This window comes from Mytilus californianus, unplaced genomic scaffold (genome assembly GCF_021869535.1).
Source record: "Mytilus californianus isolate M0D057914Y unplaced genomic scaffold, xbMytCali1.0.p SCAF_1, whole genome shotgun sequence".
Taxonomy (NCBI): Eukaryota; Metazoa; Mollusca; class Bivalvia; order Mytilida; family Mytilidae; genus Mytilus; species Mytilus californianus.
This window is the reverse complement of record NW_026262581.1, coordinates 122,161,366-122,180,368: the sequence shown is the minus strand read 5'-3', so window position 1 is coordinate 122,180,368 and position 19,003 is coordinate 122,161,366. Positions and strand designations below refer to the sequence as shown.

At 31.1% G+C, this 19,003-nt stretch overlaps 1 protein-coding gene across 1 annotated transcript; it reads left to right on the top strand.

The window, feature by feature from the left end:
- The first annotated feature begins 1,304 nt into the window (after positions 1–1,304).
- On the top strand, positions 1,305–13,367 carry LOC127712218 (XK-related protein 7-like). Its single transcript, XM_052218533.1, has 4 exons — positions 1,305–1,408; positions 4,563–5,194; positions 5,969–6,177; positions 8,837–13,367. Exons 2-4 carry the CDS (start codon positions 4,629–4,631, stop codon positions 9,523–9,525), a joined length of 1,464 nt encoding a protein of 487 aa, XP_052074493.1. The 5' UTR covers positions 1,305–1,408; positions 4,563–4,628; the 3' UTR covers positions 9,526–13,367.
- The last annotated feature ends 5,636 nt before the right edge of the window (positions 13,368–19,003 follow it).

Genomic DNA, 19,003 nt, shown 5'->3' with positions numbered 1-19,003 from the left:
ATTTTTGACATTTTTTTAAACAATAAAATGTCTACTTCAGTCGATTCAATTAGTTTATGTAAACGGTTTGAACTGATTTGGTCATTAAAGACGCTAAAATTTAAGCTTAACTAAGAAAAACCTATCAAATATGCCATAAACGTCACTTTTCAGATGGTTTATTATTTTATTGTCTAAAATGGAAGTGGCCGCATTCGGTTCAGTCTCAACCTTTGTATATGTTATGTATCATCATCAAATACAACCGTTATATATAAATATCAAGACTGAACACAAGTGCGGCCACTTCCGTTTTAGACAAAAAACGTCTAAAAATTAAAAAAAAAAAAGATTTCAGTTATTTTGCATGAATTAATGATGCTAGTACCTGATGCATGTGCATTGTATTGTCAAAACAGCCCATATTTATGTAACAAAATTATTCTACTTTTCAATAAAACTGAAAGTTTATATTTTTTAACATATCTGTAAAAATGCTATATTTTGGGGCCAAAAAGGGGTCTTACCGGGCCTACTCCTTTTACTATGAACTTTTTCTTTTGATAAAATATTATAAAAATAAGAAGATGTTGTTTGATCCCAATGAGACAACTCTCCACAAGAGAGCAAATGACCTAGAAGTTAACAACTATAGGTCACCGTACGGCCTTCAAAAATGTATTTTCAAGTTTATGCATGTCTTTTAATTCTCAGTTCAGGTCCAAGTCTTGTCACCAAAATAATATTTTTCATTTATAATGTTTTTTTTCGTTTTGAATCTAGATTTCAAGGAAATTCTTTGAAAAAAATAAGTAAATGAAGTTTGAAAAAATATATAAGTTGAATTTCAGGTCCATTCAGGTTTCTAATTCTCCGTTCAGGTCCGAGTTTTGTCACCCAAAACATATTTTTCATTATTTAATTTTTAATTTTAAGAAAATGTTAATTTTTTATTTTACAAAATCTAAAGTTGAAGAAATTCCATTGAATATTTAAAAAGTTATTGTCTGAATAAGTCCGACCATAGATTTTCAGGTCCGTTCAGGTCTTTTCATTTCTCTGTTTAGGTCCAGGTTTTGGCATCAAAAATTTGTTTTTTACTTGAAACATTTTTATTTCTAATAAAATGTGGATCTTTACCTTTAATAAAATTCTGACTTGAAGAAAATCCATCGGAAAATAAAAAAGTAATTGTAATTTGAATAAATCGAGTCTTATATCTTCAGGTCTTTTCAGGTCCATGTTCAGGTCTTTAGTATAACCCAAATTAAACTGGTTTCCGTTCTATTTGTTTGTTTTTGATAATTAACTCAATAGGATAAAGATACAGTATCAGTAGAAACTGAAACATTTGTGACTTTATCTGTTTATTCGTCAAGCAGATCTGTCTTATAGAATGTAAAAAGAATGCAAGGAAAATAAAAATACTGTAGGTTTATAGAGCATCTACATCTACTGTATATAATTGCCTCTTACAAACTAGGAAATTGTTCATTTCACAATTTACATTTTCATGTGTTTTTATTTGTATGTCACTATGTGTAGTTTGTCGTGCTTATAATTTGTTATTTGTTTTTAAATATCAAGTCGGTTAAGAGCTCTACAGAGCTCATGTTTACCTTGTTGAATTGTACATATCATGCCCGACTATAAATTTTTTTTTACTTACTTACTTACTTACTTACTATTTCACAATCAAAACAGTTTTATCGGTATTTCTGACAACAAACAGGTAAATAAAACAGGTCAATTCAGTTTAAGATCGCACGTACAACAGTCGAATCCCTGTAAAATTGGGATGGTTATATTAATATAGCTGTTTTTGTGTATCAGAAGGGTCTGGTGTATACTTCGGTACCATCAATTGCAGACAAAATCAAAAACCTTGTCTGTCTGAATTAATTCATTGCAGGCCTTCCAAATAGGCATGCTCTCTTAATTCTCATATTGAATTTACAAGTTTTGAATATTTTAATTAGAAGTTGAGGATTCTAATTGGTTAACCCACTTGCTAAAAATAAATGTTGGAAAACCGGATAAATTTATACATGAAGCTTTAGAAAGCTAATTAGATATCACGAACTAAATCTTTTAACACAATATTGTTTATATATCATGCATTTTTTTTATATGAGTGATAACTTGTTTTGTGGGAAAACCAAAAGATTTTAAGGGAAAAGTTCTAATTATTCTTTCAGTACGGTGTTGACATTGCCAATTCATTAAATAAAAGGATATAGGTAAAAAAATATTGACAATTGCCTGTGCCAAAAGAGTTTTATAAAACCACCATCACCTGCGTGTACATGTGTATATCTTAATGACAGATATTTGGAAGATAATAAAAACAAAAACCATTGGTATTCTAAAATTATTGTTGTCAGCTTATAAATGGATAAGTTATTAATAGGTTTGTTTCATCATACAAACTGTAAAAATGCTACAAAATTGTTTCTCATATTTTTAAGATAAGGTCAAGTTTTGAATATAATAGATCAGTTTTGAATATTTGTGATTTATAAGGTCTTGGAACAATAATATATCTAAAATTGAGAATGGAAATGGGGAATGTGTCAAAGAGACAACAACCCGACCATAGAACCGACAACAGCAGAAGGTCACCAACAGGTCTTCAATGCAGCGAGAAATTCCCGCACCCGGAGGCGTCCTTCAGCTGGCCCCTAAACAAATATATACTAGTTCAGTGATAATGAACGCCATACTAAACTCCAAATTGTACACAAGAAACTAAAATTAAAAATAATACAAGACTAACAAAGGCTAGAAGCTCCTGACTTGGGACAGGCGCAAAAATGCGGCGGGGTTAAACATGTTTATGAGATCTCAACCCTCCCCCTATACCTCTAGCCAATGTAGAAAAGTAAACGCATAACAATACGCACATTAAAATTCAGTTCAAGAGAAGTCCGAGTCTGATGTCAGAAGATGTAACCAAAGAAAATAAACAAAATGACAATAATACATAAATAACAACAGACTACTAGCAGTTAACTGACATGCCAGCACCAGACTTCAATTAAACTGATTGAAAGATTTTGTCTTCATCATATGAATATCAGGCACAATCCTTCCCGTTAGGGGTTTAGTATCATACCATCATACCATCATAACATATATGAGAAGAACATAACCCGTGTCATGACAACAACTGGTTTTTAAATAAATGTGTTTGTATCATGTGCTCCTTTTGTAACATAAAAGTACTTGGTTGCTTCAAAATTGAAAATGCCACATATGACATGTACTAGAAGTTACGAAAATATTAAAATGTTCTCCAAATATGACACCTTTTTAATATTTCCTTATTTGTTATATACATGTACATGTGTGTAAGTCATCATGATCAGTGTGTTTAAATAGTAATAAAGTTTGTTTAAATAATAAAAATTGATTTGTCTTTCTTTTAGTACCTCACCCCTTTTCATATATCAGAAGAGTATAATGATACAGCATTTCAAACATAAACAGAAGCATTTTAATTACTTTCATACATTGTAACAAAGAAACATATATATAGGACTCATATATCATGTATATGAATATAGTTTGTCTTCAAAACTACATTTATTTTTTCGGGGGGGGGGGGGGGGGGTTGTATATTTTCACAATAAACCTTGTACTTCTTTGATATACATGTATATTTATGTCTACAAAGCCTTAGGCTGCACTTTTGTATAATAGGCCTTGGAACAATTATGGTCTTTATTTTTTGTTTGCAATGAATATTTAGTCCCCAGTTTTGACTGTGTATTACATTTTTGTACTTGCAACTTTTTCATATACCTTTCCAACTTGTTTCTTCATGTTTTATGCATAAAATATCAAGTAGGGGATGAAATTACACTGTTTAAAAAAGGTAAAAACATAAGTACGTCTAAAGCTATCAAACCTAATTCAAGACCCCTTAACATAAAATTGTCCATATTTCAAGTAGGAGCTTATGACGTTTTCTATAATTACTTGTATGGTATGATTTGTCCCTAAAGTAAAACAATACTACAATGTAAAAATCTTATAGAGAAAGCGCATTCAATTTGCATTTATTGTCTAACAGAAATGCACTACGAAATATAACTGTTTTCGGGGACTGAAATTTCATTTAAAAATTAGAAAGGGAGACAACTTTTTATAGACTGATTGAGCTTACTTGAACCTCGAAAAGTCTAATTTATTATGTATACCCAAAAAGTTCCTTTCACATATTCACTGGTATCAATATTTGGAAACTTTTACCTTTATATCTTTGATAAATTAAGTACCGGTACACATTTTTTTATTTGGTTCTATTTCCTCTCTTTTTTGAAGGTACAGTGAAAACTACTTTAATTAAATATACAGCAGCTGTTAAGCAAAAGTACATAATGTTGGTTAATATGGCCTAATTGCACACTAAAACTCCATCAGTAAAGTATGAATGGAGAGAAGATTTGAACAATTGCGGAGAACATCTACATTTTTGTACATGTATGTTTTCATTTTGTAATTTACTCTGTACAAAAAAAAAGTAACAAAACTATTAAAGAAACGAATTTGGACCTAATCTTTTTTTTTTTTTTTTCCAGCTGACTAGAGTGACTAAATGATAAAGGCCAAAGTATTGATTGTACCAATTTGAATCTAATTTGGTTATGGCTAGTACAATGTCTCGTAACAGGAAGATTCCATATACCAGACGAATACAGTATGAAGAAGAAGATGACCTAGATGAACTTGATGCAAATGATATAACTATTTCAGTACCAGATAGTGCAAAACCACCATGTTCAAAACCAAATGGTTTTGATGTCATAAAAGATGGAAATGAAGATTTATCACTATCAATAACTAGTAAATTGTTGAAATGTTGCTGTGGAAATAGATGCTGGAAAATAACAGAATCTTATGACAAATCAAAATTTCCCCATCCCTTCAGATTCTTTGATCTTTTTGCCACAATTGGTTCTATTTTATTTTTCTTTTACGATGTTGTCACAGACGTATTCCTAGCTCATAATTATTACAGTTTGAAGAGATGGACAGAATTTGGATTTACAACAGCATTTATTGTTTTCCCTATGCTGGTTATAAACCTAAAAAGTCTTAGATGGTATCACCTAGATTATAACAGAGAAAAAGGAAAGGGATATACTAGTTGTATAGTATGGTTCCTTAGAGTTATTTTTACTTTTCCATTAATGATTGGACCAGTTGTCAGGTAAAGTATTTTGGGTTTTTATCATTCTGTGTACACTTACATATATTTCATGAAGAATTATTAGATGATTATCAATTTCTTTGTCTGAGTTATTCCCCTTTAAAGGCTTTTTAATGGAGAAAGCTAAATTAGAGTATTGTACTCATTTTTTTAAATGTTTTAACTAAATACACAACAATAGACCATTTATATTGATATGCAGATGCTTTGGTATTTCTATTGTACAAATTGGTACAAAGTTGTAGTGAGGTAATTTTAACAATTTCCTCTGTTACCATGGATTATACTCATGGTTTATGAATAAATCATGATAATTGTGTCATTTTCCTATTCCTTTAAATTTTTATAGTTATTAGTGTGATCTCATTTATATAAGCATGGACTGGGACTTATACATGTACAGGAATATATTGACCCAAGCATAGAGGGTAACGTTTTCTGCAGTTGTCTTAACTTATAACTATCAAAATAAAGACCTTGTGTCATTATATGTCTTGTTTAAATAGATTTTAAGGTGGTAGATAAAACAATATCTGTACAATGTCTCAGAATTCTCAGATATCAAAATATTTGTGTTTTTTCTCTCAATATAATTGATATAGATCACTGAACAGCTTATGTCAATCTATTTTACTGGTATATATTGATATCTGTATAACCTTTTTTACCATTGAAACACCTTTTCTGTGTGTTTAGGAGGGATACTCATGTCTTTCATATAAATCAAAATAAGTGAGTATTTGAATAATTTCTATATAAGAATCATTTTTACAGACATATAGAGTACTTATACCATGGTTGTAAGAGTAGATCTGCTTCCCTGAAGGATAAAGATAGGAAAGATCATTATAAACATATGTTACATGAAGATACTGATGCTGGAATGATGAGAATGTTAGAGGCATTCCTAGAATCAGCACCACAGCTAGTTCTACAGATGTACATCATACTGACAGAAACTCCAGATGATGGATTACTTATGAGTAAGAATAAATTATAAAGCTATTTATGGTTCGTCATTTCGACAACCTGAAGTTTTCTTTCCATATTTTTTTTAGTATTTAAAAAATCCCATATTGTAATGATTAGAATGGCAGATGTTTATTGCATTTTTAGAAGCAAAGTCCTTGGCACAGTTACAAATATTTCCATTTAAAATAAAACTATTTGAAATATTCTGTTTTGTAGTCTATACCTAACAACCAACCATCAAATTAAATAGGTACAGGATTATTTAGAATTGACAATACTGCAAACACAGGCAAAATTATAAGTTTAAAGATTTGTGCAACCATCACGACCATACTGATAAAAGATAATAATATACAAACAAAATGAAATGATATTGCATATATATATTTTCCTAATTCTTAGCAGATTTATACTTTTCTGACTGATTAGTTTTTTTTATAATCAATAAGTGGTATTTTTGATCTCTGTTTTTCATTGAATAAATTCTTTGAAGACCTCAAATTTCGTTGCCTTTTTCTGAATTATCTATAGTAAAGTCATGGAAAAAAGGAAACCATGCCTAATGACATTGCTTAGAAAGAATGCATTTTTAGGAGGATCATTGAAAAGAAAGATAAGATTTGTCTCCGAATCATCTAAAAATCAGTAAAGAAACAGGTTCTACCACTGAATCTTGTGGAATACAATGCTTCTCCACTCTCGACAGTTAAATTTTAAGATATTTAAAAAGCTTGGCAAGTCTCACATTTTAAATATTTAACTATAACTGTCTCAAGTGGAGAAGTATTGAAGTTTTGTATCACACTTGCTGCAGTGGTAAAATCTTTATATACACACACACATGAATGCAAGTGAACACATATTGATAAATTTTATTTTTATTTCATATATTGTTTCTTGTTATAATTACTTCTTTTACAAATAAAAGGTTATCATAGGCATGTGTTTTTGCCCTTTTACAAGAAAAAGTTTTGAATAAAAAAGGAAGGGATATGGAGTTGAGGCTCAAGAGGTAATAAGAAAGAAAGGAATATGGAGTGGAGGCTCAAGAGGGAATAAAAAAGGAAGGAATATGGAGTGGAGGCTCAAGAGGGAAATAATAGGAATAAACAATATAGCAATAGCAGGCGCGTAGCTGCATTTACGCAAAAAATCATTTGCTTGCACATTTTTTTCACCAAAAAAAATAATTCTGAAATTAAATTACGAATGAGTAGGAAGACAGGTCAAACGGGCTAACTATCCAGCTGACACTCCAAGTCAATATTGGAAGCGAGCCTTGTATTTCTCCTTTCTTGACTATTTCATTGAAGAACTCACAGGACGTTTACTGGATAATTCTGATCGTTTTCAAGGCCAGAACCTTAATTTCAATTAAATACCTGCACGTTTGGAATCTTTGACAGCAGAGTGTTTAGACAAAATATACGAAACATTTAGACACGACTTGACGGACAATCAAGAAACCTTCAACTCTGAGGTAAAGAGATGGCAGAGACGCTGGTGGGGTCCAGATGTTATAGAGTAGCCCAAATCTCTGATGTCGTCTCTAGCAGTGACTAAAAAGAAACTATATCCTTCAATAGTTTGCAATCGTGTCAATCTTAGTTACAATGCCAGTAACTACATCAACTACTGAACGGTCATTTAGTGCATTACGGCGACTGAAAACTTATCTCCGCTCAACCATGGTATAGGACAGACTATCTTCGTTGGTGCTCATACATGTTTACAGAGAAATGAATATCGACACCGAGAGAGTTCTGCGATCTTTTGCCTTGGCAAAAAATAGATATATGGACTTTGGATATTAACTTTAATTTAAGTCTTACATGCAGTATTGACATTTAATAATACAGGCTCAATACAATAACCTTGAAAACATCTAAGATTTATATCCCTCACTTACAAGTCAAGACTTAAAAGTCGCTGTTTGATTTCGTATTCCCATTGTCTGTTCGTCCAAAAGACTATTAATTCACCTTGGGTATCTGTGTCCCAAGTGACCTTCTACCGTTGTCGTAGAAACCTCAGGCTCCTTTGATTCGAAAATGACCTTAGTGAGAAACGCTACGGTCGGGTGTCTTGCAAGAAGCAGGACCTGCTTACCCTTCCGGAGCTGTGGAGGTCGCCACATTTTTTTTCGGGGTTCGTGTTTTTTATCTGTATTTAGTTTTCAACATTGAATGTTTTTGTTTGTTCTTTTGTGTCTTATCTGTTCCCGGGTTGGTCATGTGTCCATTGATTGCCCTTTTATTGATAAATGCTTCGGTTGACTTGTCGACTGATCTTCCCGTTTTATAAAATTTATTTTATATTTGAAAACAACCATGTTAATAAGGAGTAATGTGAATTTCATAAGCACATTACAAGACTTATGCTTGCACTTTATTTTAGGCCAGCTACGCCCCTGAATAGGACTGGCATTTTATTATTGGTGTTCTTCATCTTGATAGATAAATGAATTGCTATTGTGTCAGAAAATTCTATTGCAGTACTATTAATTAACACTTGCCAAAAAAAAACCTTTTTCAGATAAAAAAAATTTAATGTTTAGATTTAAAGTAAGTTTGACTGTTCATGCAGAGCTCTTGGGATTATTTTGGTGTCTAGGGTTGATACAGGTGTGATATTGAAAAAGCCGTATGATATTCTCTATTTATTTTACAGGTATTATTCGTCCCGTTTCTATGGTTGGATCCTGGATTGGTGTCTCCTGGTCATTGGTATCATACCACAAAGCCCTAAGGGCATCACATAATGAAGAAGAAATTGGACTATCATTGTGTGGAACAATTTTCTACTACATATGGAGAGCATGTGAAGTAGGCCCTAGAGTTGTTGTTTTAGCATTGTTTGCATCACAATTTCAGTTTTACATGTTAATAGCAGTTGCGGTTCATTGGGCAGCCATGTCTATATGGGTAGCTTTGCAAAAACCTGAATTTTATAAAAAGACTATTGATAAAATTGTATTTGACATTGTTATAGGATACGTTCTTATATTCTGTTTTCAGAATGTACAAAGTGGCCATACACGTTACAGAGCTATGTTGTATTACTTTGTAATATATGCTGAAAACTTAGCCATGTTAGTAGCATGGCAATATATTACAACCCAAAAGAGTGAGTGGTATTATTTTGCTGCTTTGGGAATAATACCTGGAGGTATTATCATTCATATAGTTGTACAGTTGTTATATTATAAATGCTGCCACCCTAGAAGTAGGGACATTGTATGTTGTATAAATCCTGTACAGAATTATAACTGTTACCAATCTGTTTGTCATGAAATAAAGACGAATGAAGAGTCGAAAGCTGATACTGGTGCCTACAATGGACAGACATTTGATGTTTAATGAATGCAGTATATATTAGAAATCATTATTCGTTATAATACATGTACATAATGTTCATGTAGGAATATTAAATATGTATGGTGATTATGGTAGCACTAGTAGATATACATGTAGAACAGTATTATACTCCCAGGAAATCTCAATAGGTCAAAGAAGGGTAATTTTTATACCCTTGCTTCTATCCATGGTGTTATAGTTATACTGTATACATTTGTGAGTGTTTACATTTTTTTGTATATATTTTTTCTTGCACTTAAAGTCATATGGAACGAGTTTCTTTTAATTTTAATGTTATCGAAATTATTGAACCAATGCATGCATATATACAAAACTAAGTCCTGTATGCAAGTTATTTATATTTATTACGTATCTAGACCGTATTATCGACAAATATTATTTCATTCGGTGAGTGTTGGTCATAAGCTAATTAACTTTCGAGTTTGTTGCGAAAGTTTACTGGATCGTGTCATTGATAAACAATCAACACAGAGCAGGTGGAGTACGTGACAAATGAGTGAATTCATAGATCCATGATGTTTTTTTTTTAATATTTTCCATGCGTTACCACTTGTTAATTAAACTTTTCCTAAACAGTTGTTGTATGATTTGTTGTCTTTAAATGTTCTTTAAGAATCAGTTATTATTATTTACCTTCCAGTGCACGTTTGTTTACATTCTTTCATTACGGTTTTCCCTTCACATTTCTGCTGTGCAGTTGCCGAAGTTCTAACAAGAGGTCTCATAGTTAAGGTCACTGCATACAGGAAAATATCGGCCAATTAGTGTATGGGAAGACAATAATTCAATAGCAGTACATTTATGAAGATTCTGATAATATAAAGGATTTTCTTTTACAAAAAAGTTCACATACACTTGTTTCATAGTAAAACTTATTAAAATTTTTGTAGTTTTATATGATTTTAAAAGATAGAGCAGGTGTATAAACAGTAGCTAACACTACATTTTCTTTAAATTTAAATCAATAAAAGATTATATATTTGTTAGTTGTCAGAAAATAAGATTCAGAGATACTTGAATTTGCTATTTTCTGAAATGTCTATAAAAAAAATAATTCAGCAGTAAACCTATACTTTAAAATAAAATTGATTAATGAGTTCCTGGTCTATTATTGATTATCATTAAAATTTGTATTTAATGGATAATGTGTAGTGTTGCATGAATGATAATAAGGGTCATCTCCTGTCTGTCATGCTTGTATTGGTACTGGGTTATGTTTCAGTTAATCCTAAAATCATTGACATTTTGATATGTGGATGTTAAGATAGGCTTATTGGGTCCAACTGTCAATATTTTTTTTATTTCAACCCATTTATTTTTATATGCAATGTATTTTACTTTCGCCAAATGGTTTTTGCTTGAGTTCATTATTTCTTAGTTATAATTTTATTTAGGATACGGGTAACTTTTTAAAACTTTTTTTGTTTTTTGTTACATTTGATAGGATTTCATGATGTTTGAACAGATATTGTAGACCGCTTCTTTAAAATTGCATTTGCGTGCATGGCTTACATTTTGCACCCTCCATAGCTGTGTTTGTTTTCATCATATATTTCTTATCAATTTTCCAGAACTCAAAATTATTCAAGATTCAAATAATTCTTTGTTTATATGCCAATGAGACAGTAAACCAAGGACCCAACAAACAAAAGAAATTTAAACCAGTGGAGTATTTTTTGATATGGGTTTATTGTTAAAATGTTTACATGTTTAAACAAATATATGTAGAAGTTGCAATAATTGTATACCAAAGAACTCTGGTCAAGTCATTACATGCCTTTCACTTACAATAAGATAGGAGGATTTCATGTAAATTTGAAAATCTTCCGTGAGCAGCAGCTGTCAGAATTATTATAAAATTGATGTTCTTTTTAAATTATTCATGCATATTATCTTAAAAGACCCATATGAATTCACTGTAGTCAAAACGCTTACCACAAATGGGGTTTGAGATCCACATCTATTCAATAGATGAGTTTCCAATTTCCTTTTTATAAATGAACTGCCCCAGTTGACCTGGGGTCATTCGGGGAAAAAAGTCATGGGACATTGTGACTTGAAGATATTTGCCTTGTGACATCAAATATTTCTGCAAAAATGCACTAACTGTATTGGCATATACATATATATTAATGATTCTTTCATCAGAAATTTACTATACTTTCCACTTGGGCAAGAAATGACTATAGGACATGTAAAGTGGTGTAGACATAATGAAGGGGATTTTTTTATAATTCTTATATGCAGTTTTTGTCTGGCCGGGGAGATTAGGTTAATCTTATTTAGACTTGTATCTGTATTATTAGTTGACATAAATTACATTTTAAAAACCACAATTGTTGGAAATAACTAAAACATTGAGTTTTGTCAAGGTGCTAAACTGTTATTTTTGTATGATCATGCCAGTCATTTTACATTGTATATATACTGTATATGTGTAGTGGAAAGCACACAAATATTTTTTAAATGTATTTGTTGTTGTTATATATATGTTAATATTTTAAATCGAAATTATTGCTGCAAATAAATCTTTAGAAATTAAGTTATTAATGGTGCCAAAATTATTTTTATTCTTTATATTTGTTTTTGATTTCAGATAATAATCTCAGACAGATGTCCTCACTTTTTAATGTTAAAAAGTTTTAATTTATAAAAATGACCATTTATCCTATGAAAAAATGGAGCATCTGATTATGCTTCAGATCATATAAAAACCTGTAAAAAGTATAAAATTGAATGTATTTTTAGGGGTAGGGAGGAATAATAAACTAGTTTAAATGTACTGTTTATTACACATACATTGCATTGTTATATTGGATTCAGTTGAAAACTTTGGTAGATTCAATTGATAAAGTAGAAGGTTCATAAAGGGTCAAATTTGCCCTAAAATTCCATGAAATTTAACCTCAACAGTTAATATAAACATTTAAAAACTTAAAGATGTCATAAATAATGTCATAATTGTGCATTCTTACAATGAAAATCATAATTTTGACTAATGTTTGGAACATTGCCCACATGCATTGATCATAATACATATTATTTAAGGATGTTTATCTCATCTATCTTTTTATACCAAATTTATTTTGGTAAAAGGGTGTGGCTAAAGTTTTTAGGAAGGGAATAGACCTTTGTCCGTTGTTAAACTGAAAAACAGCTAACAACTGGTGATATATTTTACCTTAGAAGTTGTCAAACTTGTCAAAAAGAAATATTATACCAAAAAAAACGTTTAATTTATTTGAATTTCAACATTTTAGATCATAAACATTGGATGTAGATAGGATATTAAAAAGTTAGATTGTTTGGCCAAATTAAGGACTCTGTTGCCTCCTTTAAAAATGAGAAGTACTACATGTAGAAAGCGTTTCCTTTTACCAATCTTCAATCATAGTTGAAAATGTTCCCATTTCAAGGGTTTACTGTAAATTCATTTATTGTGATGTATTAATTAATGAAAAAATTGTGACATGATGATATTATGTTGTTTTTGGAAATGTTATTTTATTTTTAGTATAGTCCCATGTGAAAAAGCATGATATTTCTTTTTTTATCTGCTGTCAGAAAAATGAACATGGCTTGTATTATATTTTTTATAATATTTACAATTTATGCAATTTGTGAAGGCTTCAATGATCCCACTGATATTGTATTGCTTTGCTCTGTGTTAAAACAGTTAAATGCAAGGGAGACTTCTAACGTTTTAATGTCTAAACTGTATGCAATTGATAAAAAAATATACAGATATACATTATATCTTACGTTGACATGGAACTAAAAAAAATGGCACAATTAATTAAGAAATTTACAAAAATCTTAAAAGATCTTTAACTACCTTCAGTAATAATATATTGTATTCTATACAAGTAAAGGATGAGCTACAATAAGAGCTATTATTTTCCCTGAATTTTTCTAAAATAGTAAAAAAAAGTCAAACTTTTGAAAATTGAGTAAAGTAGAAGTGAAATCAGTCTTAAAAACTGATGTATTAAACATAATTTAGGTAGCAGTATAACTGGTAAATGCTGAATCTATGTATTTCATTTAAATATTGCAATCTTTGTCTAATCATTTCCTCTTCAAGAGTAATGCAGTATATTTTTGCTTAAAATCTGCTAACGACATGATTTTAAAATAAAAGTAACACTCTAAGCCTTTTTTTAATTCACTTGAACATCTAAGAGCAAAAGATCTTTTGCTATTATCTGAATGTTAATTACAAGATATCTGAATGAGGCTAATTTGTCAGTTTTTGCAGTTTTTACCTTAAATGCAGGCCTAAAGACTTTTTTATACGACCGCAAAAAATTTTTGTGGGGGGGGGAAATTTTTTTTTCATTTCAGATTTCAGAAATTTTTTTTTTGGGGGGGGGGGGGGGTCAGTACCCAACAGCATAGTGAATTTCACAAAAGCAAAAAAAAAAGGGGGGTAAATTTTTTTTTTTTTTGGTTGGTTGATGGGGGGGGGGGGGGGGGGGTCAATTCGCAACAGCATAGTGATTGCACAAAAGCAAAACATTGAATATAAATTCAAATCATAAATAATTCTAAGTTCTTTGACTACAGTTATCGGTTTCAGAAACCTATTATGTGTCAAATATTTAATTACAATCCAAATTCAGACCTGTATCAAGCGCAAATTTTGTGACCATTTTCGCCCCAACTGTTCAGGGTTGGGCCTCTGCGGTCGTATCCAGCTGTGCTCAGTGAAGCATTTTATTTATTGTTATCTGGTAGACTTATGGCTTGTGTACATTAAATATCATAGTAGATTTATAATACATTTTGATTTAAGAATTCAAGGGACTAAAAAGTGGGATCAGGTAAATAGTTTAGCATATAAAACGAATATCCAGAATGGTTATTAGATTAGAAAAAGAAGCAATAAAAACTGTAAAATAGTAAATATTTTGTATTATACTATCCTTGCATACTGTAGAATTGTGTATTGTCTTATGAAAAGTGTTCTATTATGTTGTTTTTGAGTGAAGTCAAAGCTCTTTAGAGCTTTTATTATTTGTTGATAAATAGCAATGTCAACTTTAGAATAAAGATTTTAAAACTAGACTTTTGCAAGAAGATAAAATTTTAAGTAAACTGAACAAGACTATATGTCCATATGACACCTAGCCCTGCTCGCATTATCATATTTCCATGTAAAGAGAACTGTGAAATCTGTGTCTAACCCCAAATTTGACATGTTTAAAAAAAAGTTCACAGCAAAATGAACATTTATACAAATAAAGGCAATAGTAGTATACCGCTGTTCAATAGTCATAAATCGATTTAACTGAAACAAATCTGGGTCACAAACCAAAACTGAGGGAAACACATCAACTATAAGAGGAAACAAAACGGAACAACAGAAACACTCAACTGCTAATAAAACAAACGCCAACATACATAGAAACAGACTATGAGATAACAACTGCCATATTCCTGACTTGGTACAGGACATTTCAAGAAAAAATTTCAAGTTGATGTGACCACAACTTCATGGTAAACTACCTTAATTAACAAGTTCAACTGATATGTGATGGACAGACGCACTGACTTGTAAACATAATGCTTCTCTACTATTGTAGGCTGTGTATAAGAATTACCTTTGGGATACTTGAAAAAAAACATTTAATTGCGGTTCATGGTTACTGGGGTTTCTCATGAAATGGTATGACTATTTTTATATGCAAATTTTTGAAAAGGAAAATGAGTAAAATTCTGGTATCGACTTATTCCTATAGAGTATTAATAAAGTGTTAATAACTGACATTCCATAAATAGAATATCTAGAATTCCATAAATTATTTCTATTATTATGTATATAATGTATAAACATGTCCTGACTACATACTGCAACGCAAATATTTTCCCCTCGAACATAACATACTGATTTCTGTCAATAACAGGTACTGACTATTTAATGGTGGCTTTATTCTTATGATGTTTTGGATAGAACATAATGTTAGAATTATAATTCTTAGGCTACCATAAATAGCTTCTAATGCAATATGTAAATCTAAGTAAACACAAACAAATTATATTAGATTTTAATGCTATTGCACATTTATGCTGACTACAAGGCAAATGATCCAAAATCGATAGTATACTGAAATAGTGATCAACAATTATGATAATATAGTAGCTCAGAAAGGGCTTATATTAGCTATTATTTTCATTTGACAACCGTCACCTGTCCGTCGTCGCCTTGCTGTTAAATTTTTTGAGCTTTTTCTCTTGAACACTAAAGCCAATCGAAACCAAGTTTGGTCACAATCATTCTAAGGGTCTTGAGTTAGATTTGTAGCTGTTACAAAACGAAAGACAAAAGAAAAAATCATCTCAAAGAAAGAGGTTTGACGAAGTAAATGTAAACAATAGCACTTTAAATAAGAGGCGAAAGATACCAAAGTGATATTCAAACTCATTAACAAACTGACAATGTCATAGCAAATAATGAATAAGAATCAAAAGACAAACAGTATACAAAACACAACAAAGAAAACTAAAGACTGAGCAACACGAACCCCACTTGTAAAATGCAAGGCAGGTAAGAAACAATTTTAGAATCCAATTAATAAAATATAAATTAATTGTAAAATCAGAAGTCAATTGAAGTATACGAGATGGTTTTTTTCTTTTGTGATTTGTTTTTGGTTCCCATTGCAAATAGTACATACAAGTAAGAAAAAAAAATAATCCAATACGATACCTTAAGTGTGACTTTTATTATGTATAGCCAACGTAAGGCTGATATCGTGATCGTTCTTGATTACACAAGGTCATATTGTCAAATCACGATTTTAATATATATTGTAGAAATTGTCCGACTTCAACAATGCTTGGATCTTGTATTGGAGTCTCATGGTCGTTGGTGTCTTATCATAAAGCTCTCAGAGCCTCGCGTAATAAAAGAGAATATGTTCTATCCTTGCGTGGAGTGATTGTCTATTCTATCTGTAGAGCTTGTGAAGTTGCACCTAGAATGAAACTATTAGCATTAGTTGTAGCTCAATTTTGCCATCAGATGCTTGTAGCAATAGGTATTCATTCGATTGCCATGTCATTTTGGACAGGGAGTCAACATTAGGAAATGAATTAAACAAAGAGAGGTAAAATTGCATTTAGTATTATAATCGGATATGTGTTGACATTTTGTTTCCAAAATAAACAAGACGGCAAACACGATACAGAGCTTTCTTTTGATATTCTGTAACATTTGCTGAAAACATCAGCATGTTATCACTATTGGAATATCTTGCACATCATAAAAGGGACAATTTAACTTGCTTCTATTGGTACTGTAACTTCTTTCATGTTCATTCAGATTATTGTCCAATTATTGTATTATATATTCATTCATCATAACCATCATCATATAGAACTAGGTCCGAACAATAAAAAATCGTTATGATTTTTCATACCAATATTATTTTGGTGACTATACATGTTGTCATTGTTTCATTTCTGCTCATCACATGAGGATAGTCTTTACAACACGAATACAGAAAGCATCGACATTACCTGTTTTCTCATACTATTATTTCCATTGTTGCACTGAATTTTATTAGTGCTTTTTTAAAAAATTTTTCGAAACTTGAATAATAAGCTGTTAAAACATGTAAAATTTCAAAAAGGTATATATAAATATATATAAATAAGAAGATTTAATATAATTGCCATTGAGACAACTCTCGCCAAATGATGTAGATGTAAGCAACTATAGGTCACCGAACGGCCTTCAACAATGAGCAAAACCCATAACGCATTGCCTTTTATAATAGTCCCCAAAATGACAAATGTAAAACAATTCAAACGAGAAAACTAACGGCCTGATTTATGTACAAAACAATAAACGATATACAACTATGATATACATAAACAAACGACAACCACTGAATCATAGGCTCTTGACTTGGGACACGCAAATACAGAATTTTGCGAGGTTCGAGGTTAAACATTTTTGCGAGCACCCAATCCTCTCCTTAACCGGGACATTGCTGTTTATCATAACACAAGAACAAACTATAAAAATCAGCTAAAAAGTGCGTTACTCATCAGATCGATGCAAATCACTAAAAACTAACAAAATTACAGACACGAGTACAGATCTGAGAGTTCTGAAAGCTAATTCAAAGCCAATAACAACTAATTAAAAATCAAGTATCTTATCTAAAATATTAATCAGTACACACCCAACATGTAATGGATTTAGTGTAAAGACATCATAAACAGTTAGAGCATATAGATAACCCTGTGCAATGCCAAAATATAGGTGTCTATATGCATAGCAATACTATTTAAATTGGTTACCAAATCTTTGTATCTATGAAAGAAGGTAGTTAAGGTTTTAAGTAACGATATCATTGACTTAATAATTTTCCAGTAATACATGAATTACGTTCATTGAAATCCAAAACGTCACAACAGACACGGGGTTGGGATATATAAACACCGTAAGATGGGGACAAAAGAACATCACCGAATCTACAACAGCGATTCGGACGCATGAAATTATAAAATGTTATTTTCTTTTTTTCATAGCACTGGGTCGATACGCTGCTGATGATCTATCAGACCCCGAGGTATACATCAGCTTAGTAATCAGTACTTCGGTACTGACATGATTTATAACAAACATTTCTTAAATTGTCCGTTTAGCAATTTAGAAATAACATGTATTAAGAAACCAAGATTTCATCTCCCTCGAGTAAAGTTGACCTTAGATGGATTTGGCTATTAGTTTTATATCTTTTTGTCATATAGCTCTTCAACAGTTTCTGTTCTTATAATCCTTTGCCTTCAAATATTAGTATTTGGCTTTGAGCGATCCTGATGAAGGTTATCCAAAAAAAAAAAATTCGGACGCATACATTTGTAAAGTGATATTTTCATTTTTTTTTAGCACTGGGACCGATAATGCTTCTGGTGTACTGTCAATCCCCGAGGGTATCATCAGGCCAGTATTCAGTTGTTTGGTACTGACATGATTTATAACAAATTTTCTTACATTGTCCGTTTATAAATTTATAAATTATTAAGGAACTAAGGTTTCAACTCCCTCAGGCAAATTTGTCCTTAGATGGGAAATGCAATTATTTCTTAGGTTGTTTTTGGCCATATAGCTCTTTGACTGTTTCAGTTCTTATACATCCTTGGCTTTCAAATATTCGGCTTCGCTTTCAAATACTCGGCTTTGCTTTAAAATGGACATTAACATTTAATGTTTTTATTGTGGTTGGTTGCTTATTGTTAACCCTTACTGTGTTTTACTGTCATATTACAAATTAATCAACATCGCTCTAAGTAATTATTTTAAAAATAGATTTGAATTAATAAAAACAATAAATATGGGAACATTAGGCTTAATTTTAATTCAGCATCATATGAATAAAGGAATAAGTCGGCAAGAAAGGAAGCCAACCCAAATTCGATAGTAGAAATATTCCGTAAACTTGTGATT